The sequence below is a fragment of the Talpa europaea genome (genome assembly GCF_964194135.1).
Source record: "Talpa europaea genome assembly, chromosome: 2".
Lineage (NCBI taxonomy): Eukaryota > Metazoa > Chordata > Mammalia > Eulipotyphla > Talpidae > Talpa > Talpa europaea.
In genome coordinates, this window is record NC_140068.1 from 80,546,690 (window position 1) to 80,569,836 (window position 23,147).

A 23,147-nucleotide genomic window follows, 5' to 3' on the forward strand; every position below is an offset into this window, starting at 1 on the left:
CTCTGGCTCTGGTGAATTCTCTCACCCTCCCGCACTTCTGACTGTACCCAGTGCTTGTATAAATAAATAAATAAATCTTTAAAAAAAAAAAAAAGAAGATGTGGTACATATATACCATGGAATATTACTCAGCATTCAAAAAAGATAAACACATGCAATTTGCAGCAACATGGATGGCGCGGGAAGGGATCATGCTCAGCGAAATAAGCCAGAAAGAAAAAGAAAAATACCGGATGGTCTCACTCATAGCAGGAATCTAGAAAACTTAAATAAGGGACCAGGAAAATGAATAACTATAAAAAAGTGAAAATCAAAATCAACAAATAACTATGAACCAGAGACACTCTATGGGGGGTAGAGGGCGGGAGGGGAGGGATTGGGGTCAAAATAAGGGGGTTGCAATTGTATGGGGAATATAAAAATAAAATTTATTATTAATAAATAAATAAATAAATAAATAAATTTCTGTACTACTTTACATTCTTCAAAACAAGCATGGGTTATGTTTTCAGAAAGATTTTCTCATTTTCAGAGGAAAAAGAATGTGTGAAAAGACTGATTTTGCTAAGTGTGCAGTTTTGCTTTAAATCCCAATGAGTCATTCAAATCCTCTAGAATGAAGCTTCTAGGTTTTAGAGAACGCCACAATTAAAATACTGAAATTAATTTGGAAGATTAAAAAACTCAACCTCCCCTAATCTCACCCAGTTTTGCCAGTCTAGACTTGCCTTGGGAGGAGGGGAGAGGAGAATCTGTACAGATAAAAAGAAAAGACTAGAATGCTGAAAACTTGCCACCTGCCACATAAGGAGTCGCTGGTCAGTCTTACTTTTCATCCTATCCTATCTGGTTTGCACAATCTAGTCTTCTTTCTTTCTCTCTCTCTCTTTTTTTTTTTCAATGTAGTTGTTGCTTAGTTAGGTTTTTAGAATACTAATTTCTGAAGATAAGATCCATCTGTGAGGAATAGTGGGAACACCAGTGGCCTTAGAGTGAAGGGACAGCTTTGAATCTGGCCATAAGTTGTGAGTCTAAGCTTTCTGGTCAACCTCTAAGCTTCTGTTTTCCTCTTTTCCTTCTCCCCTCGCCTCCCTCTCCATAGGAGTCTTAGTCTCTCATGGGCATCCCGCTGTCCAAAAGGGAGCTGGAATTTTCTGAGTACCTGTTCATTTTGCATACAGAGTCCTGGGACTTTTAGAAGTTCTGCAAACAGAAATTCTTTCCAGAATTGACTCCTGTTCTCTGAGGATATACTAGCTTAAGTGCAAGTTCCCTACTAATCAGAAAAACTTGTTTTCAGCAATAGCTTATTAACCTGTTTTTAGCAAAAACACAATTGTGTGCTATTTTCTTGTTCCTTTATTCATATCTTTAATAAAAACTTGGGTTGGGTGAGTGAAAGGCAGAGCTTCTCTCGATGGCTCTCTCCCCAGCCTCCCCCTGTTGCAAATTCATTTAGACTCCGAGTCTTCATTGATAGCAGAGAACCTCATCAGCTGTCTGGCTGTCCGTGGCAGTCTCTATGTTAATTTTCAGGAATCCTGAAGCATGGCAGGGAAACCCAAGCTTCACTACTTCAACGGAAGAGGCAGAATGGAAACCATCCGATGGCTCCTGGCTGCAGCAGGAGTGGAGGTAAGATGCTGGATTTGTTCCCAGTATTTTCATTTTGAAGTCACTGGGGACACTGTAGAACACTCTGCATGATTCCTGAACAAAAAGCAGCTTAAATGTTGGACTACGCATGAATGTTAGTTCGTTTAATTAAGTGCCCAAACACTGTGGTAACCGGTTGTTGTTCCAAGGTGATGCAAACAATGTTCGAGGAGGAAAGGAAGAGGAAAGGAGGACTGTGGGGAAGGAGATGGAAGGACTGTTCTCAAAACAGAAAAAAATGAAATCTGCTTTCTGAGTCCCATGTGGCTCTTCCTTGGATCCTCTGATAACACATACTGTACATTCAGGGTGGGCATCGTCCTAGCTTGTCAGTGGTTAGAAGAAAATTCTATAGTCAATATCCACCTTCTGTGCCCAAATTTTCCTTTTTCTGTGAGCCATAGCATATCTTCACAGTTAGATAGCCATGGCTAGCGCGTGCACTTCTGCTGGAATGGCTGTGCTCAGTGTCTCTGGAGTCCCAGCAGCACCTAACATGACGTCTCACACCATAAGCCTTTCAGTACAGGATGGAAGAAAATATATTATTATTTTAAGTTCAGGTGGGAAACCGTTTCTGTACCACCTGGTGAAACTCAATCTATAGCTACAGAAATTCCCTCAGGTTACATCTGAATTTTGCTGCGCCCCATGTGTACACCCAGAGCCTGGGCACCTGCAGGATTGCAGCTGCCAATTCTTCCCCCGGGGGGCCGTGGGGGTTTAAACACCCTTATTGGGGCTTGAGATTGGGCTCCACGCTCTGAGCACTTGGCATCTGGCCAAACCAGACAGTCAAAGTTGCCCTGAAGTTCCAGACAGGAGAAACTGAAATCATAAAAATATGCTTTAAAAAATCTCACACTTCATAAAAGTCACAGGTAATCTTTAGATTGAGAAGAAAATACTATGGAGGAAGCTTTGTTTTAAACTTTGGTTATCCCTGATATCTCAAATATTCTCATATTTGGTATCAATTCGGTAACTGGCTTGTTACTTTAAAAATTATTTCAATACTAATTATATATATTTACAAAGATAGAAATTTGAGGGATTCTGGCCCTGGTTCTTCCATTCTTTTGCTGAGGGACTGCTTTCCTTAAGTATCAAATATAGGCTTGAAAAAGAAGAGCTGCAATATTATAATGTCAGCTGTTGCCTTTTTTTCCCTTATGAAAATGAGAGGGGGGAGGAGAATCACCTCTCTCTGTGAACCAAGAATGTCTTTTGGAACACAGCAGAGTAAGAGGTAGTGGAGAGACTGCACTTAGTGTTGGATGCTGTTGAGCAGGCTTGGAGAAGAGGAAAAGAAAAGACCCACCCCCACACCCACACCCAAAACCCTCACATAGAGATTCTTTTTCAAAGTAGTAAGGCGGGGGCCTCCCTAGTGGCGCAGCGGGTTGAACGCTGCGCTGTAAAGCTGTCCACAACCTCTGCAGTATGGGTTCGATTCCCAGCTGGCAAGGGAGAAACTCACATGGCACAGCAGACCTCTCCTGTCTTGCCCGCTGCTCCCCATAACAGTGTATTTCAGCCAATCTGCCTGTTCTGCTGCCTGCTCTGTCTCTGGTGAATTCTCTTACCCTCCCACGCCTCTGACTGTGCTCCAGTTCTTGTATAAATAAATAAATCTTGAAAAAAAAAAGGTAGTAAGGGGGGCCTCCCCGTTGGCGCAGCGGGTTGAGCACTGCGCTGTGAAGCTGTCCTCAGCCTCTGCAGTAGGGGTTCAATTCCTGGCCGGACAGGGATATACCCACATGGTGCAGGAGACCTCTCCTGTCTCGACCGCTGCTCCCCTCAGCAGTGTTTTCCATCATCTTCCTGTCCTGCTCCCAGCTCTGTCTCTGGTGAATCCTCTCACCCTCCTGCACCTCTGACCTGTTCCCCAGTTCTTGTATAAATAAATCTTAAAAAAAAAAAAGTAGTAAGGATCCCATATCTATCTTCTGATTGCTGTGACTCTGCTCACCGAGGCATTGTCATAAAGAAAAAAATATGTTGCTAAACCACTTCTGGTTTTGAGAGAAAGTCTAATAAGTATAAAAGGTGTTTTTTTGGGGGTTTTTTTGCATAAAAGAAGTGGGGTATAGGCCACAGGTACAGGGAGGGCATGGTAGGGTGAGAAGATTCACCAGAGACAGAGTGGAAAGCAGATAAGATGGATCGACTGAAATACACTGCTGAAGGAGCAGTGGGTGAGACAGAAGAGGTCTGCTGCACCCGGTGGGTCACCTCCCTGGTTGGGGATCAAACTCATAGCAGTGATAGTGCTGAGCCTTAACCTCTAGGTCATCAGGGAAGCCTGTAACAAGGTTTTTTTTATGCTTATCTGTATTTTCTAATCTTTCTAAAATGAGTTTCTGTAACTTGTACAATAACATTGAAAATAGTCTTAAGTGAATAAAGGGAGGTAAAGATTTTTGCATCTTTACATACATTTTTGTCTTGTAAAAATGGCAGAATTGCCTAGAGACTGAAGCATTTCTTGCTATTAGATCTGAGAGTTTAGTTAATGCTGGTCTTCTGGGTTTACGACTGAGAGTGATTGAACACCTCAACTTAACACTATTTAACACTAAGTATCAGGAATTATGTCCAGTGACTCCTTATATAGCTATCTTTTCTTTTTTTTGTTACTTCAAATGTTAAAGTTTAAATTTAAAAATTGCTCTATAGTATAGGTTGTAGAATAGAATCTTTGGGGAAAATAATACTTTCAGTTCTGTGTTGGGTTTTTACATCTCTAATCATGATATAAAATAACACAGAAAAACTCATCATGTTTAAATTTTATATTCAATTTGCATTGTGTAAAATGAGCTCAATTTGGGGGTGTATTTTTTTTAAAGATTTATTTATTTATGCATACAAGAACTGGGGTACAGGCCAGACATGTGGGGAGTGACAGGATTCACCAGAGACAGAGTGGGGAACAGAACAGGCAGACTGACTGAAAATAATACACTGCTGAGGGGAGCAGCGGGCGAGTTAGGAGAGGTCTGCTGAGCCATTTTGAAGAGAAAGCGTCAGGTTAATTGGTAATACTCTAAAAATAAAACTGAAAACCAGACAAGACATCTTTCTGGAAGCAACTAGAAATAATCTATACTGGTTTCCTTAATTAATGCAACAAAGGGTGTTTTGAGTTCATTCAGGTCTATTGTCAAATTGTTATCAAGTCATTTTTGAGATTTGCTGCAACTTAATCTGTCTCTAAGCCTCTTGGGTTTAAACAGAGAATGTACAGTGGAATGGTCAAACATTTGAGTGTTTTTTAAACACTGGAAATAAGGGATAACAAACACTACCTAAGTGAAAGTTTGAGGAAAAAGAACACAATGGTTATTGTTGAGCCCAGCCTGTGAGCTCGTCTTATCTTATATGATGTCATTCAACTATCACCACTGGGAGCAGGTATCAGCCTCATTTTCACACATTAATAAATTGAAATCAGAAGAAGGTTAGCAATAAGTCTGAGCTAATTAAGGGGGTAGTCTACATTAAAGTGTAAACGTTTACATGGCAGGCTATAGCTACCCAACAGTATAAGCTCAGTTAAATACAGTAAACCCTTTGCTTTGGTTTTATGTGAACACCTCCTTAGTTTTGCAGGATGCAGAAAAGGCAGCCAAGATCCAGTAACTGCTTGACATGTCGATTTAATTGGTGGTTTAACTCCTCTTGCATGATACTTACAGCAATAATAATAAACTACTAACAGAAACGTATTCTTGTATTCTCTCATTCTTTAGTTTGAGGAAGAACTTTTCGAAACACGGGAAGAATTTGAGAAATTAATTCAAGGTGAGGTAAAAGCCTGGTCACTCATGTTGTTGCCTTAGGCCAAGAATGAGCTCGTCTCTGCACTACTATGAAAGGCATACACACACACATGCTACATAAGAGCAGTGACAGCTGTGGGGAAGGTATTGTCTTATCTCTGCGTGAGGAAGGAGTCACTCATGTCTTGCAGTAAGCACAAAAGCTCCAACCAGGCTGACCTCCCAGCCTCTAAGCTGTGCTGATTCAGCCCCTCCATACCTGTGTCCAAAGCCCGGGTATGCGGTCCACCTTTCTTCATGGCACAGCACTGTTCTTTTGCTGCCTTTCAGTTCTCTAGGGCCTAACTAACTTCTTTATGTTAAATTCTTCCTGCTAAAGTAAATAGCATGGTTCTGTCAGTTGTGTCTCCCATCTGGACCCTGACTCATGTGATTAGGGAGCAGAGACTGTACAGTTTAACCTGGTTGCAAGGGCAGAAAAGCCAGGTTTTCTTGCATGAACTCTGTCCAAAGAAATGGGAAATGATGGAAAAAGAACAAGGTCAATTGAAGGGGCTAAGAGGGGAAATCACAGAGCTAGCTTTACTATTGCTCTTCTGAGGGAGGGGGAGAGAGAGAGAGAGAGAGAGAGAATATGCATTCTTTTTAATGAAACCATGACTATTTTTTTCTTAATGCAAAGATTCCTTGGAAGATTTTTTTTTTTTTTTGAGATTTATTTATTTATACAAGTACTGGGTACAGTCAGAAGCACGGGAGGGTGAGAGAATTCACCAGAGCCAGAGGGGAGAGCAGAGCAGGCAGACTGACAAAGTACACTGCTAAGGGGAGCAGCGGGCAGCAGGAGAGGTCTGCACACCATGTGGGACCCTCACCCGGGGCCAGGGATCGAACCGGCACTGCAGAGGTTGTGGGCAGCTTCGCAACCCAGCGCTCAACCGCTGCGCCACCAGGGAGGCCCGATTCCTTGGAAGATTGAAAAAGCAAGGCCCAAACAAGCTGTCACCCAAATGGGAGATGGCTGGGGTTCTGGGGGGCAGAAGGGAGGGAAAGGGCACAGTCAATCATGTAGGAGAGTCGTGAGGACAAATAATGTAGAAGGAATAAAAAGGCAAATTTCAAGGAGCACTTTGAATTACAGGAGGCTGAGGTTAAATACTCTCTTACAAGAAATGAAGAATAATGGAAAGGGTTAAGCAGAGTCTTAGGATTCCAGGAAACAACAGGCAGTGTGCAGGGGGTAGGAAAGAAGTGGCCATCTGGGGGCAGAATGAACAGTTCTGAGGTCAGAGGTTAAAGTAGTGGATTGGTCATAGGGATGGAAAGTGAGAAGGAAAAGGAATCCTTGCCCAAAAGCTTCTGTATCTCCCAGATCATGTGATCATGTCTGACACATTTTCCTATGAATGCATAGTTTCATCTTAGTACATATTATTTTGAATATTTTATTTGATTACATAGCCCCATTTTATATTACCTTTAGAGTTAAAGAACAGTTACTACTATCAGGGACAGGAAATAATCCAGCTTCCTTTGTATGCTCTCAGGTGGAACCCTGATGTATGAACAAGTGCCCATGGTGGAAATTGACGGGATGAATTTAGTAGAAACGAGAGCCATCCTAAGATACATAGCTGCAAAGTATGACCTGTATGGACAGAATCTGAAGGAACAAGCCTGGTACAGTTATCACTTCTAACTTAGAACAAAGTATTTTTAAAAAGAAAACCTGTCCTTTAGGCTTGAAAGCAGAGTCATACATTGTCTAGATCCTCACTGGATAACAGAAAATGCTTGTTTATTTAACTTTCTATTATGGAAAAAAAATCTAACATATATCAAAGGCACAAGAATAGAATAAACCCAATGCACCCAACATCTACCTTCAACAGGATCAATTCATGATCAACTACAATGCTTCTTTATTTTCTGGTTTATATTTAGTGTTAAGCCATTAGCTCTCGTGTACAGAATTTGGTTTTTGAAATCTGTGGCTTTCTGGGGATCTGTTTGCCTCCACTAGGTGGGAATAGCACACAGAGTAAGTAAATCACAGACTTAAAACTTGGGACACTGATCCTGAAATGACCTTTGGAAACCACCTCATTAGTGTCTGGTCATAGCGGATAACCCACTCAGTTTCCCATGTATTAGTTAATTCTCATATGCACACAGCAATCCTTTTACAGGGGCAGACCTGTCTACAAGCCAGCAAAGTAAAAGTTTTGTCTTACCTGGAGTTTAAAAGAGCAACCTTTAACTGTAAATTACTGCACAGAATTAGAAAATCAATAGCAGGCGAGCAACAAGCATCGGACCTGATTCACTAAGTGAAGTGTTTTAAATAAATTCTCATTGCTTAAGTTGTTTTATTTTAAAAATATTTATTTTTAGAAATAGCTTTAAGAAATTTACTAAAGTTTTAAAAATTGATCTTTTATTTTTAAAACTCAATGTGAGCTTTCTCTTGCTTTTGAGAGTCTGTCCAATTTCTGCTGATTACATCCCTGCAATCAGGGATAGTTGGATGCAGAGATTTTACCTGACTCAAGTTCTAGTTGCTTTGTCAAGACTACTTCATAGGTATTGAGTGGTCCTATATTAGGAAGCACAAAACGTCTGCTTGTCTGTCCTTTATGATATAGTAGCCATTCGTGTTCAATGCTGTCATTCCTTCTAGACTATTTTTTTTTAAAGATTTATTTATTTATACAAGCACTGGGTACAGTCAGAAGCACAGGAGGGTGAGAGAATTCACCAGACCTGGGAACAGGACAGGCAGACGGATGAAGTACACTGCTGAGGGGAGCAGCAGGCGTGGCAGGAGAGGTCTGCGCGCCATGTGGGACCCTCGCTGGTGGCCGGGGATTGAACCGGCGCTGCAGAGGCTGCGGGCAGCTTCGCAGCCCAGCGCTCAACTGCTGCGCCACCAGGGGAGGCCCCATTCCTTCTAGACTATTCTATTATCTAGACAATTACTCTAAAGGAAACGTCCCTTCATCTACAGTCTGGTTGCCTGGGTGCCATAAAGGAAACACATGATAAACCTTTACCAATTTTCCAATGATGACTTGGCACACCTGTAGTCTCCTGTGTTGGTTTTATTATCAATATGAAGTCACCAATGAAACATCTTTAATGTTCCAATTTACTTCCACTGTTATTCTAACTTACGTTCACATTGTCCTATTTTGGCAAGTGGCCAAGTGGCTCTTTGGAATTTTTGACTTACCCTAGTGGTCTCTGATAGCTTCCTCATTATCTGGCGTATCAAGATGATCCAGATAAATCCTGTACATCCCTTATTCCAGACCTGAATGCAGTCATTTCTTGAACTCTGTTTCCTTTTAATGAAAAATGGTTTTGTAGTTTATCCTTTACAGAACTAATATTTATAAATTCAAAATGAATTGTTATACATGGCACCTTCACTGACATATCATTGTAAAAGTCTTTTTTGTTAGACACTTTATATTTTAAATCTTTCAAGTACATAATCCCACAACAAACCTAATGCCCAGAAAGCTATTTACAGACATTATCTCTTTCAGTTCTGTGGGTTGACAAGGATCAGCTCAAAGTCTCTCATATATCTGGCACCTGGGTTTGGAGAGCTGGACCTACCTGGGTATCTCTCTTCCACATAACTTTTCCACGTGTCTAGCTTCCCTTAGAGCTAACGTGGGAGAGGGCCAGGTGGAAGCTGTAAGGCTTCGTAGGACCTTGCCTTGAAGTCTCAGAACTTTACTTCCCCATATTCTATTGGTCAAGCAAGCCCCCAAGGTCCACTCAGATACTAGAGGAGAGTGGATTCTTAGTGGCAGGAGTTGCAAAGAATGTGAGGATATCTTCAAGTCACCCATTGCTATGATAGGTTAAAGCAAAAGGAACTATGGTTCAAAAAGGTTAAGTGACACAGCGTGGAAAGGACAGAGGTTTTCCATTGTTCAGATGGTCTTTTTACTACGCCATGGTGCCTTGTTTAACATGATACCCTTCTTTCCATTCAGAGTTGTGGCTGGTGGTAGGTGAGAACTTGTGGGTTATCTTGTGCTATCTGTTCTAAGTTCTAGAACTTAAAATTGCAGATGGCGATGCTGTTGGAAGTGTGGAGGTCCTTAGGTACCTCTTCCCCGACAGACGCTGGTAAAAGGATGATCTTACTATTACTGCATTTAAAAACCAATTATGATCTCTGCCTAATTTATTACTTTGGTATTCTTCTAATATTTTATGTGTCTTTTAATTAGCTTTAGGGTTACATAGCTGATATTCACACACATCTAATCACATATTTGAATGCTATAATTTTCCTATCTCCTAAACTGATCTTTCTTGATATCTCAAAAGAACAGCATGCAAATAAAAACACCTGATTTAAGTTAACGGTACACTGGAAAACCTGATAAATAGGCAGATGACACTGAAGTACTACTGAAAAGGTTTATTTGGTTCATGAAATGATAGTTCCCTTTACTTAGAACTCTTAAATTTTTGTCCTTTCTCTAGGATTGACATGTATGTAGAAGGCTTGAAGGACCTGAGTGACATGATTATGTTCTTCCCACTTTCTCTGCCTGAAGAAAAGGATATGAATCTTCAATATATTCTTGAAAGAGCCACTGAAAGATTCTTCCCTGTCTATGAGAAGGTAACCAATAAATTTCTGGTCTGCTTTAGAACTTGGATCAACGGGAGAAAAATCAACTAAACTAAAAATAAAGAACATAATTTGTGAATGAAAGATCTCAAAACACTTTGCGAAAACAAAATTCTCCCCCAGTTGTAGTTACAAAACAAATAGGCCTTCCTTCTACCCCATTTTTGTGAATTTTCTATTTTTAAGGATTTCATGCATTTCTGGTATTATTAAAATTTCAGTTGCCTGATTTAGTTCTGGAGTAAAATAGGGTCTTACAAAAAGAGGATTCTAAGTGGAAAAAATCCCACATTACTTAGAGAGCTGAGATGGAGGATGGGATGGATATTAATCCAAAATACACTTTATAGTACAGGGTTTAGGGTAGTTCTTAAGACTTAGCAGAATTTTATGCAATATTCTAAGAGTTGAGAAAAAATTGTTTTAAAAAAACACCATTTTTCATTGTCACTGCATTTTTAATAGTTAAAAATATCTTTAAAAAAAATAAAAATATCTTTAAAAGCTTGAGCTTTAGGGCCTCCTCTGGTGGTGCAGCGGTTGAGCACTGGGCTGCAAAGCTGCCCGCAACAGAAACATCAATTCCAAAGAACACCTGCACACCTATGTTTATAGCAGCACTATTTACAATAGCTAAGCTTTGGAAACAGCCCAAATGCCCAAAAATAGATGACTGGATCAAGAAGATGTGGTACTTATACACCATGGAATATTACTCAGCATTCAAAAAAGATAAACACATGCAATTTGCAGCAACATGGATGGCACTGGAAGGGATCATGCTCAGCGAAATAAGCCAGAAAGAAAAAGAAAAATACCGGATGGTCTCACTCATAGCAGGAATCTAGAAAACTTAAATAAGGGACCAGGAAAATGAATAACTATAAGAAAGTGAAAATCAAAATCAACAAAAAACTATGAACCAGAGACACTTTTTGGGGGGTGGGGGGCGGAAGGGGAGGGATTGGGGTCAGAATGGGGGGGTTGCAATTGTATGGGGAATATAAAAATAAAATTTATTATTTAAAAAAATAATAAAAAAAATAAAAATATCTTTAAAAGCTTGAGCTTTAGGGCCTCCCCTGGTGGTGCAGCGGTTGAGCGCTGGGCTGCAAGCTGCCCGCAGCCTCTGCAGCACAGGTTTGATCCCCGGCCGCCGACGAGGGTCCCACATGGTGCGACAGACCTCTCCTGCCGTGCCCACTGCTCCCCTCAGCAGTGTACTTCGTCAGTCTGTCTGTTCTGCTCCCCACTCTGGCTCTGGTGAATTCTTCTCTTCCTCCTGCGCTTCTGACTGTACCCAGTGCTTGTATAAATAAATAAATAAATCTTAAAAAAAAGTTAAAAAAAAAATCTTGAGCTTTAAGAAAAAACAGTGTCATCTCTAACACAAGAGCTGAATGATTGCTTTAGTTATCAATGCTTTTATTCTCCAGCTGCATTCATTGTATCAGTAAACCTAGAAAGTATCATAAAAAAAATAATAGTTTGTTAAAAAAATGAACCAGATGAGTTTTCCAACCCCTCCTGTCATGCTGGTTTAATCAGTCCTTCTGGGTTAAGAAACAATGGTTCTAGTTGAATGATTTAATATATAACTTTTCAATATATTTATCATATCAGCAATTTTAGAGCCCAGTCAGGTAATGCACATTATACGAATTTGTCATAGATGACAGCTACTCTAACTCCTTAGGCTGTTCTTTCCCCTTAATAACTTTTAGTGAGTTATTAGTTCTCTTGGTCCAAGATGGAAGATGAATCAAACTGTGAACAGTCTAACTTTAGACTCTGTCCTTATCATTCTTTCAAAAGTAATTAAAAGATCAGATATTTAGAAGATTTTTGTCTTAGAATTTTGCGAATATTGACAATGGGAGGGAAATTTAACACCACAATTCAAAATGACTGAAGTGATTTATTTTTCCAAAGAGTAAAGAGTGCACTTTTTTTTAAAAAAAGATTTATTTATTTATTTATTTATATAAGCACTGGATATAGCCAGAAGCACGGGAGAAAGAGAGAATTCACCAGAGCCAGAGCGGGGAACAGAACAGGCAGACTGACAAAATACACTGCTGAGGGGAGCAGCGGGCATGGCAGGAGAGGTCTGCGAGCCATGTGGGACCCTCACTGGTGGCCGGGGATCGAACTGGCACTGGAGAGGCTGCGGGCAACTTCAAAGCCCAGCGCTCAACCACTGCGCCATCAGGGGAGGCCCAAGAGTGCACTTCTTAACACCTTTCTCTTAACAGTGTATATTACATTATCTGTTTTTTGGTATCCAGTAAATGAGATATTTGTTTCGCAGCCTTTGTTTGTATACTATTTATTTGTATTTATTTGGGTTGTTGGAAAAGTCATGAAGTATTTTTTTTATGTTTTTCAAGCAAAAATGCATCATGACTTTTCTGACACCCCAATATCTTTGAGATGACATCAGTTGACCACACCGTATGTGATTTAGAGATACAGGATCACACCTCTTCAGGTGCATGTCTCCATACCATACCCGCCACCAAGGCCCCCATAGTCACTGCCATAGTGCATTGGACTCCCTCTGCAAACTGCTCTCTACTCTCCCAACTCACGCTGGTAGCCTCTGTGTCACAATCCAACGTTTAGGGTTTGTTTTGGTTTGGTTTTGACTAAAGTTTTTCTTGTGGAATACTATAAAGTAGAGGAAGTTCTCTCATGTTTAAAAATATCAGAGATGACACCACTGTTAACAACAGTGTCAATCCTGACAACTAACGATGCTTGCTAAGTGCCAAGCACTGTGCTATGCATCTACATGCAAGATTCCATCTAATCTTTATAACTCTGGGAATGAGGTGCTACTGCTATTCCCATCTTCCAGATAAGGCATCTAAAGAACTTAAAAAACAAATCACTTGTTCAATATCATACAACTGATAACAGAACCTGTACCCACACATCTTTCATTCCTAGCCCCAATGCCCAAGGATCATAAAATCAGAGTTTTAGGACTCAAATATACCTTAGTGACCTCTTACTCCAAACTTTCATTTTGTATTCATCTGATTTTGACTGCAGTGGTTCATACATACTAATAGAAGGAAAATGCTGATGAAAGTGAGTTTTGTGTTTTGTGAGAATGTTTTTGTCTACAAAGGAGCAGCATACATAAGGAACCCATGCCAAGATAGCAGACAGAAAGAATATCGCAGACCTCGAAGAACCACTGCTCCAGGATATGGTGGTAAAATCACTCTCTAAAGGGTTAGAGTAGGGACAGGAGATGAAATGAAAAGAAGACATATGAGATTAGGTTATGTCCAGTGTTCAGAAATTGTGAGGATTTAAGCTCCTTCATCTCTTTCAGGTGAACAAATTGCAGCCCCCAGAGAGATGAGATTTATTCAGGCTCTCACAGCTGGCCAGTGGCCAAAAATAGATTAAGAACCACATATCTTTTTGCAAAAGCATGCTGACTTTGAATTATATACTAGGAATATCCCTAAATTCTCTATCTTCTTCTCAATTATCATATAGGCGCTAAGGGACCATGGGCAAGATTTTCTTGTGGGTAATCGGCTGAGCTGGGCTGATATACAGCTCCTCGAAGTCATCTTAATGGCTGAAGAGTGTGAACCCAGTGTCCTCTCAGGTTTCCCTTTGCTACAGGTAATGCTATCCAGGTAACTCCCAAGAACTGCGGGGAGAAACGAATTTCTGTCATTTGTTTACTTGTTCATTTATTCATCATTTGGGAACCTGTTAGCTTCTTTATGCCTTCTTTATGTACCTCTACACTAGAGGTACAAAGCCCTCAAAGAACACACCTAGTGGGGGAGACAAGCACATAGACAACCTCAATATAATGTGGTAAATTGAAAAATAAAATATGGGAAAGCATATGAGGATTACCTGGGCAGGTTGGGGATCTGAAGCCAATTTCTTGCGGGAGTTAGTCTCAAAGGCTTTGCCTGGAATGCAGTAGGATCCCAATAAAAGTGGTCTAGATAATTTGAGGGGAAAGAAAACACTTAAGATTTAGCTCTCATGCTAGCATAGCCATTATATAACACCTACCATACCATCACTACACTCTTATTATATACTCAGCTTTATACCAAGCACTGCATAAACATTCCTTCATTTATTACCTCCTCAAAGTAGACAGAAGACTCAGAACTGTTAAATAACTTTCCAGAGGTTACACTGTGAGAAGGAGACAGGACTGGGTCTGATGCCCTGGCCTGCATTTCCAAAACACCACTATGTTGGTGGATTCCTTTATAAATTTTTAAAAATATGCTTTTTTAAAGTACTTAAAACTTGCATCATGATAATTTTGTGGTCTCAATTTTTCTACTTCAAGATACATTGTAAGCATGTTTTGGTATTTAATTTCTGCCTTACTTTTATACAAATGTAGTTTATTTTTGGAGTATTTTTCAAAATTGAGATATAATTGATATAAAACATTACATTTTTTAGTTGCAGATGTACAACATATTTGATATTTGCATAATTTGTGAAATGACCACCATCATAAGTCTAGTTAACATCCATCACCACACATAGCTACAATTTTTTTTCTTGTGGAAAGAACTTTTAAGATATACTCTGAGTCCTTTCAAATATACAACACAGTCTTAGTAGTCACTGTGCTATATATTGCATTCTCAAGACTTATTTTATTATTGGCACTTTGTACATTCTCAAACAAGAAATAACAAGTGTTGGTAAGCCTTTTCTCCCCATTTTGCCCAATCTCCCATTCCCTTCTCTGGCAACCACCTGTCCGTTATGAGTTTAGGTTCTTGGGGAGACAGAGATGGGTGAGGGGTGTTTTTAGATGCCACACATCAGTGAGATTATATATTTGTCTTTGTCTTATTTCACTCAGCATAATGCTCTCAAGGTCCATACATGTTCTTGCAAATGACAAGTTTCTTCCTTAAAGCTTGAAAAATATTCTACTGTGTATCTATATTTTCTTTATCCATTCATTCATTGATTGACATTTAGACTGTTACCATGTCTTCGCTATTGTAAATAATGCTGTGATGAACATGGGGGTGCATGTATCTTTTCAGGTTAGTATTTTCATTTCCTTTGGATAAGTACCCAGAATAAGAATTCCAAGATCAGACACTGGATCATTTTCGAAGCGTCTCATTACTGCTTTCCATAGTGACCAATTTACATTTCCCCCAGGAGGGCAAAGGTTCTTATTTCTCCACATCCTTACCAACATTTGTTATTTCTTGTCTTTTTGATAATAGCCCTGTATTAGGTGTGAGGCAAAATCTTATGGTGGTTTTGATTTATTTCCCTGATGTTTGGTGACACTGGGCAGCTTTTCATGTACCTGCTGCTCATCTGTACATCTTATTTAGAAAGTCCTATGGTATTTTAAAGTTTTTCCACAATTAAGTAACAGTCTACTTGTGATCACAATAGCCTTAAGTAAAAATCATAAACAAGCTGAATATTCAATACCTAAGAAATGTCTACATAAATAGACATATCCATTGGACGGAATTTTAAGCCATCACTTAGTTATGTTTTCAAATATTACATAATATGAAAAAAAAGCTTTTAAGAAAAATGTGGATTTTTCTTCATTAGTTATATATCAGGATACTCTGGAATGTTCCAACGGCATCTTCATGGGTATGAATTTTGCCACATTTAGGATTATATTACTAGAATATAATCTTAAAAATAGGTTTGCTTATTCACAGCCTATGTACATTTTTGCTTCTTGAAAAACATTACAAGAGTAGCATCACTTGAATGCTGCCAGCAATGGGGATTATAAATTTTAATTTTTTTCTCATATGTAAAAATGTACTTCATTTATATTTTATTTTCTATATATTTTTTTCTCATGGATACCATACTTTTTCATTTTAGGTATTCAAGGCAAGAATCAGTAACATTCCTACAATTAACAAATTTATCCAGGCTGGCAGTCAGAGGAAGCCTCCACTGGATGAAGATTCCATTAAGACTGTGAAGAATATATTCAAATTTGATCATGGCATGTTTCTTAAAAACATGGGCACTGTAGTAGCTGAGTATTAATAATTGGAGAGTTCTCAAGAACTCAATAAATGTTTCACTTCACACTTACAGAGCTACCCAGAAAGATATCATGAGGCTATTTAAATAAAGTAACAAAAGGCATAGGAAGATAAACTATCAAACAGTTGATAGTTGATCAAACTATCAAATCAGAAAACCCCTTCTGTTATCCATAAAACAGTAAGATACTAATTTATCTAAATAAGAATTCTTCTGCATTCTACTTATTGCAAAAGAATAAAATCATAAGAAAGCAATGGAGGTCAAGAATTTCTTATAAAAAAACAAATCCACACATATGTCACAATACCCACTTCCACCACCTTTTGGGAAAAGTTTAGGACATATAACATAGCTTCAAATTAGCTTCTGAAACTTTTGATCACTTCAGTATTTTACAAATATAGTTTTTACTTCTCTGATCTAGGTCACAATTAGTTTCTATTTTAGTATCATAATCATAGTTTAAGTAAAAGTTGTTGATCTGAATCTGAAGGTTCTTAATCACTGCTGACAGTCAGCAGGCATGTAGAACACTCTGAAGACAGCTTCTTTCTCCAGCCTGCGTGTTAACACACAGCCTGCATGGTAACACACAGCCTCCAGGTGGTAACACACCTCTTTGGTATAGCTAAGTATTTTTGTCTGGGTTTCCTATTTGGTTAAACTAGTTGGTTTCTGTTTTTTCTTTCTTCCTATAATTGAATTACTTATCACTGGAAGTTTAACAACCCTTTGAAAGTCCATTGGGAAAGGTAACTGAACACAGCACATTAACCCTGCTATTATCAGTAGGGAGCTCTACCCACCAGTTCTTTTAAAGAAAGAGTTTGAGGAGCTTCTCTGGTGGCACAAGGGGTTAAGCACTGCACTATGAAGCAATCTGCAGCCTCTGCAGCATGAAATCAATCCCCAGCTGGCCAGGGAGCTACCCACATGGCGCAGCAGACCTCTCCTGTCTCGCCCGCTGCTCCCCTCAGCAGTGTATTTCAGTCAATCTGCCTGTTCTATTCCCCGCTCTGTCTCTGGTGAATCCTCTCACCCCCTGCATCTCTGGCCTGTACTCTAGCTCTTGTATGCATAAATAAATAAATCTTTAAAAAAAGAAAAAGAAAGGGTTTGAAATCAGATACCACTGTACAGAGCAAACATACCAAAACTGCAGAGTTTTAAGAGTTCTAAGGGGTCTTGTCAATTATGTAGTTCAAATTCCTCCTTAAGGATGAGAAACTGAGTCCCAGAGAGAGGAAGTGACCTTCCAAAGAGCACACAACCAGTCCATGAAGAAACTGGGCTGGGACTCAGATCCTTGGTGTTCAGTCTTGGATATTAAAAATTATAATAATGCTTAAAATAAAGCAGTGATTTGAAATAGTCATTTTTGTTTCAGAATGATAAAGTATCAACATCTGAGAAAGAGTTTGAACTTAAATATTCCTTCTTCTCAATCTTCCTAATCTCTCTAATATTTGGACATTTAGACATCAAAGATGACTTGCATATATAGAAAAGATACTAAAATAAAAAAATGAGCTTAAAGCAGAAGGCCTTTTATTTGAATACTGAATACATTCTGTTATTACACAGGGTGTGTGAAGAATGGAATTTTTTTTCAAGGAAAAAAAGCAGTGCTCCCAGCAATACAATTAAAGCAGAAAAATAGAATTTCTAGTATTAACACAAATAGATATATTACCATTCTGTGAAGTTTACTTAGGGTATTCTGTTATCTGATACATTGTAGTTTAATTTAAACCTCAATTGAGAATTTGGAATTGTCAAAATATTACATATAAAAAACTAGACACAGCAAATTAAAGAATGTATCGCGATCCATTAAATATCTTAACAAAACAGTACCTGACAATTAGAAAACAGTTAAAGTTTTTGTTAAAAAACACACCTCAAATTAGCATCATATTAAAGGTAACAGTGTTTCTTTTGTTTCTAACATAAACAAGACACCTGCAAACCATACTGAAATTCATCTTCTAAACCCTGCGAGTATGCTCTGCACCTTACAGTAGAATGACGTGGATTCAGCCTTCAGTCCCTCTGGATTTTCAGAGTAGCAGCAGGACAAGTCTCAGGATCATCATGAGGCTGGGTTAGAACAAGGCAGAGAAAGGGTTACTTGCCAGTGGTGTAGGCGAGAGATGGCCATGGCTTCCCTTGCCTGCCTGCAGTTTGCTAACTCTGGCTCTGGGGTCTCTCACCACATGGAGCAACGGTGCTCTCCTTATCTCTGGATTTCAACTTCCTAGACAAAATCAGTCACTTAAAAATGCTCAATGAATGAATCAGTAAAAGCAGAACTCCCTGTTCTGAAAATCTGCTAAGAGGTTTTATGAGAGGTTTCAAATGTAAAAATTTCAAAAGCCAGTAAAGGAAGCTACTTGGGAAAAAAAAAAATCAATGAACAATTTTCAGGGGTGGAAGGTCATTATTATCTCGGTTACTTTCCATTGATTGGGGTCTTGTCTTCTTGACCCATGAACCCTATTTATGATTTTTTTCTACCACCAAGTATCACTTTTAGAACAGGGATATAACTGAAGAGCAGTCCTTTGTAATGATACTCCCTCCTCCAACCTAAATCATAAACATAATACATAGTCATAATAGAAATTTCTACAATAAATAGAAAGCACTACCACCCAGAGATAAACACTACTAATGTGTTGAAATGTTTCATTTACCTTGTTGCTTTTTTTACACACATTTTTAAAACTTGAGATTATACTTTATTTGGTTTTAATATTGTTTTTAATCCTTTGTTATGTCACTGAGGTTTTCCAATGCTACTAAGCAGTTTTAGAAAACATGACCTATTCTGCCTTTTTACTATTCCATTTACTGAATCACTTCCTTACTTATGAACTTCAGATTGTTTCTAATTATTCAGTTTATCATGTTTTCCATTAGAAATAAAGTTGCAATAAACACCATTCTATATGTACATCTCATTATTTCTTTGGAATAAACTCCAAAAAGATATATCAAAGGAAAAAAACATGTCTATGACTCTGAACATTTAAAGACAACTTACAGGAAGAATTAAAAATGTTACCTACAAATTTTTACCTGGTAACATGCTTAATCTCAGGGGTAGAACTACTGAAATTAAATAAAGAGAATTGACACCCCCTATTGATCTTTTAAAAATATATTAAGCTTTCTGTCTTAAAAAAATACTTTTGCGGAGGGCTATTGAGAGTAGTGACCAAATATCTTTTAAAAACAAAAAACCGAGACAACCGAATAAGTGTCCAACTCCTAAGTATGACTGAGTACCAGACTTACCGTCTCAGGTGGATAAATCTTGAAGAAAAACAAGTCTGAATTTGGTTCTTTATTTTGAAAAAGCTAGGTGTGCACATGTGACCTGATATTATGCCAAAAATAAGCATATTTGATTAAAATGGTCACAGGCACATCGATACTAAGACTGGCAGAATGCATAACATTTTAAGGTTTTTATAGTCATGCTTAATGAACTTTTGTCAAAAATTAGCATTTTAAAATGGTGACAGAGAAAGGATAGGTCAAGATAGTTTTTCTTACCTTAAACCAGCAACAAGCCCAGCTGGCATTATTTTCTTAGATCTCTTAAATCTCACACCCATGATGGTGGCCAGGAAGAAAGCTGTAACTGAAAACCAAACCAGTGCTTGAACCAGAGCTTTAAACATGCTATCTATTAATGCTTGTTTTGTGAAAAAATGGCTATCACTTCTGCTAAATAACATTATATACAGGTACTAAGCTGCTGTTTTCTTTGGGGGAAAAAAAAACAACTAAATGCTTTATTAAAACACTATAAACACTAAAAGCTAGTGTTTTTAGAAAAGATTTTAGAAAAGATTTCTGAGTAAACCAGCATGTTAAAATCCATTCCTGAAATATTTTCAAAAGAAATAGTTTTTTTTCTAAGTTAAATTTCTCTTTATAGAACATGCCTTGAAGGCTAGAACTGCCTCTTACCAGCTTCCCCAGGAGCACTAAGCAGTGTACTTGGACCCACAGGAGACAATAAATGTTAGGTCATCGAATGTAAGAAAGATAATCAGTATCTTTTTTTTTTTTTTAAGTAGAACCTGATTAATAAAATAATATTATTTTATTTTAGTTTTGCAGCATTTGGGAAATTTGAAGCCTGGGAGACTAAATAACAACAATCTAGGTAAAATTATATCAGCCTTTCAGGAGCTGAACTGATATGAAGTAAGACATGGTTTTATGTAAAAGTTTAGGACACTGATATCACAATTTAAGAAGAGCTTAAGAAAAACCATTTGCTGATATAAAAAACATGACTGATAATGAACATGTGAATTATTTAAATGCAAATGAGCAAATAACCTAATATATCCATATCTTGCTGACATAATTAGGTATATATATATATATATAATAGCTTTATCTCCTGACAATTTCATTATTAAAAATATCCCTAGTTTTTCTTTACATTAAAAACAAAAAAAGCCCACCAAATCTCTTGCTTTCCCTCAAATACAGAACTGACACTATTACACTATTACTATTTGTTTTCATTTGTATTTTCTTCCATACTTTACCAGGCCACTTTGAATAATAATCAAAGAAAAAAGACAATTTCCTTGGTGTAGTTTTCTAACTTCACTGTGTTTCCCTCTCAACCTAGGTAAAGGATAGTCAAGTGTCTTGGGGCTTTAAACACACACATTTCCATTTTTCTGTGGGCATTCGCCTACTAAACCCACAATGGGAAAATGTTAAACAAAAAAAAAGATCAGCCTTGCTTCTCTAGATTAAGTCTTAAGGCAAAGTAGGAGCTAAAGCTGTCTGTAAAATAAATAAAATAATGCAGAGAGCCAGAAGAAAATCTGGGCATAATTCCTTGCTTTTTCTAATTATATTTTATTTTTCTTGTAACAAGTTCTGTAGAAGTATACCTCTGAGTTGGAAGGCATGGCACAGTATCATTTTCTAAAAGTTCTGTCTAGAAAGGAAGAAGAATTGTGTTCAGTCTGGAACACACATACACCTGTTTGCCATCTGTCTATAGGTTTTCACTTACATTACTTCAGAAAGGGTTTTAAGCTACCCCTGCAGTTTGCTTCTCCATAACCAGGAAAAATACCTCACTTACACAGTGATAGTTTTACATCTCGCTTGTCATTGGAGACACGGTAAGCTCCATAGCCAGCCAAGAATCCAACAAATAGACCTGCTATCAATGATGGAACACCACCTGGGAAAAAAAAGTATGAGCTCAGAAAGAGAATCCCCAAATGAAAGGAATTCCTTCCGCTACTTCAAGTCTGATATGTGGACTTTCCAATGCCATTTCCAATGCCGTTTCTAGTCAGGCACTGTGACAGGACATAGTCTAGTGAGGTAAGTATTGACCTGCTGATGGATAGTTCCTGAGAAATGACTGCCACAGCGGAGGAAGTCCAAATACTTAGTGATGCAACCAACACTGAGCACTTTCCATGCTCTGGACAGAGGGCTACATGCCAGTGACAGTGTGAACAAGAAGCACAGTCATCGTCTCGTGGAATGCACTCTTTTTAGAATCAATTCAAATGGAATCCCTAGGGTAGGGTTAAGGTATTCTCTTTTTAAAATATTTATAAGAAATGCAGATTGCAGTCAGCGTTAGAGCCATTGCAGCAACATCTCCATATACCCACACATTGGCCCACCCATACCCACACATGTGCATGCCCCCGAGCAGCACCCCAAATGAGAAATCAGGTATACTTTTCTCAAAACAGAAATATGAGATACCATGACTATAAATGCTCCTATCTTAAATCAAGGTAAAATATAAAACTTCACCTTTCATTTTTCTCCATGAAATCTCTTTAATTTAGCAACTGGGAAGATTTTCCCCTTCTTTTTGACAGAGATGAAAAGACAACTTCAGATATGATAATTAAGTATTTAATAATTTTCCTTTGTAACACACAGAATCAATATAATTCAGTTTTTTGACACTGTGAGCATGTAAACAAACAAACAAAAATCCTCATTGGATAATGAGAGAGTAGCCCCGAGGAGGTTAAGTCACTAATTATGTAACCAATAATGACAGATGAAGGGCGACCCAGAACCCCAGGTGGAATACCCAGGGAACCACTTCCTTCCATGCCGCTCCTCAGCCACATCTAGGACATCTTTAGCTTCAGGTCCTAGTTACAGGCCCCACTCCCGACCAAGACCCTTGGGTGGAAATTCTGGTCTGGGCTTACCTCTTCGCTTATATCCCAAGATGCTTCCAAATGTCAAAAGGGCTGCGTATCCAAAACCAATCAGGTCCATTGGTAAAGTTGCAATTCTAAAGCAAGGGGGAAGGGACACATTTACAACGTGAAGAGAGTTTGGGGGAGCAAATGTATATAAAAGTGATATGTAATCTATATAGTTGTAGAAATTAATTTCTCTAGTCTACTATAAAAAGGAAAGCTCAATCTTCACCTATCCCCAGGACTTAGCCACTGTGCCCTCCCCAAACCCCCAACCATCCATTGCACTCTCAAGCACACCCAGGGGGGCACCGCAGGTTGATTCACCTTTCCTTGTCTTAAACACCAGCTACACACTCAATGGTCAGTCATTAAAGAATACAATGAAGCCTTGGCGCAGTGTTAACTGAAAGATGATGATATCCTATTATGTATCAAAAGCAACAGATGAAATACAGATTCAGGGGTGGGATGTTCCATTGAATTCCTGCCCTCAGGATTCTCTAAGATGCAGGAGAATGATGGCTAAGATGCTGGCAACAGGCTGGAGACCTGGGTGCTGGTCACTTGCTGGTTGTTAGTCCGTGGACCTTGTCCCTAACACCAACTCTTCTTACAGTGAGAACAGGTAAGATGAACGCTAAAATTCCATGCAACTTTTTAAATGTGCTAAGATTCTGGTAGCGCTTTTATTTTTTTATTTTTAAAGATTTATTTATTTATGCATACAAGAACTGGGGTGGAAGCCAGAGG

The 23,147-nt window shown here is 38.6% G+C and overlaps 2 protein-coding genes across 2 annotated transcripts; one reads left to right on the forward strand and one right to left on the reverse strand.

Moving 5' to 3' along the window:
* Positions 1–1,548: 1,548 nt before the first annotated feature.
* Positions 1,549–16,161, forward strand: LOC311187437 (glutathione S-transferase-like; the record flags this gene model as incomplete). Its single annotated transcript, XM_084258839.1, has 6 exons — positions 1,549–1,635; positions 5,412–5,463; positions 6,989–7,121; positions 9,951–10,092; positions 13,618–13,749; positions 15,991–16,161. 6 exons carry the CDS (start codon positions 1,549–1,551, stop codon positions 16,159–16,161), a joined length of 717 nt encoding a protein of 238 aa, XP_084114965.1.
* A 2,063-nt stretch (positions 16,162–18,224) lies between these two features.
* On the reverse strand, positions 18,225–22,470 carry TMEM14A (transmembrane protein 14A; the record flags this gene model as incomplete). The annotated part of the gene is made up of 4 exons (XM_084259591.1): positions 18,225–18,264; positions 19,726–19,813; positions 21,293–21,394; positions 22,401–22,470. 4 exons carry the CDS (start codon positions 22,468–22,470, stop codon positions 18,225–18,227), a joined length of 300 nt encoding a protein of 99 aa, XP_084115717.1.
* Between the last annotated feature and the right edge of the window lie 677 nt (positions 22,471–23,147).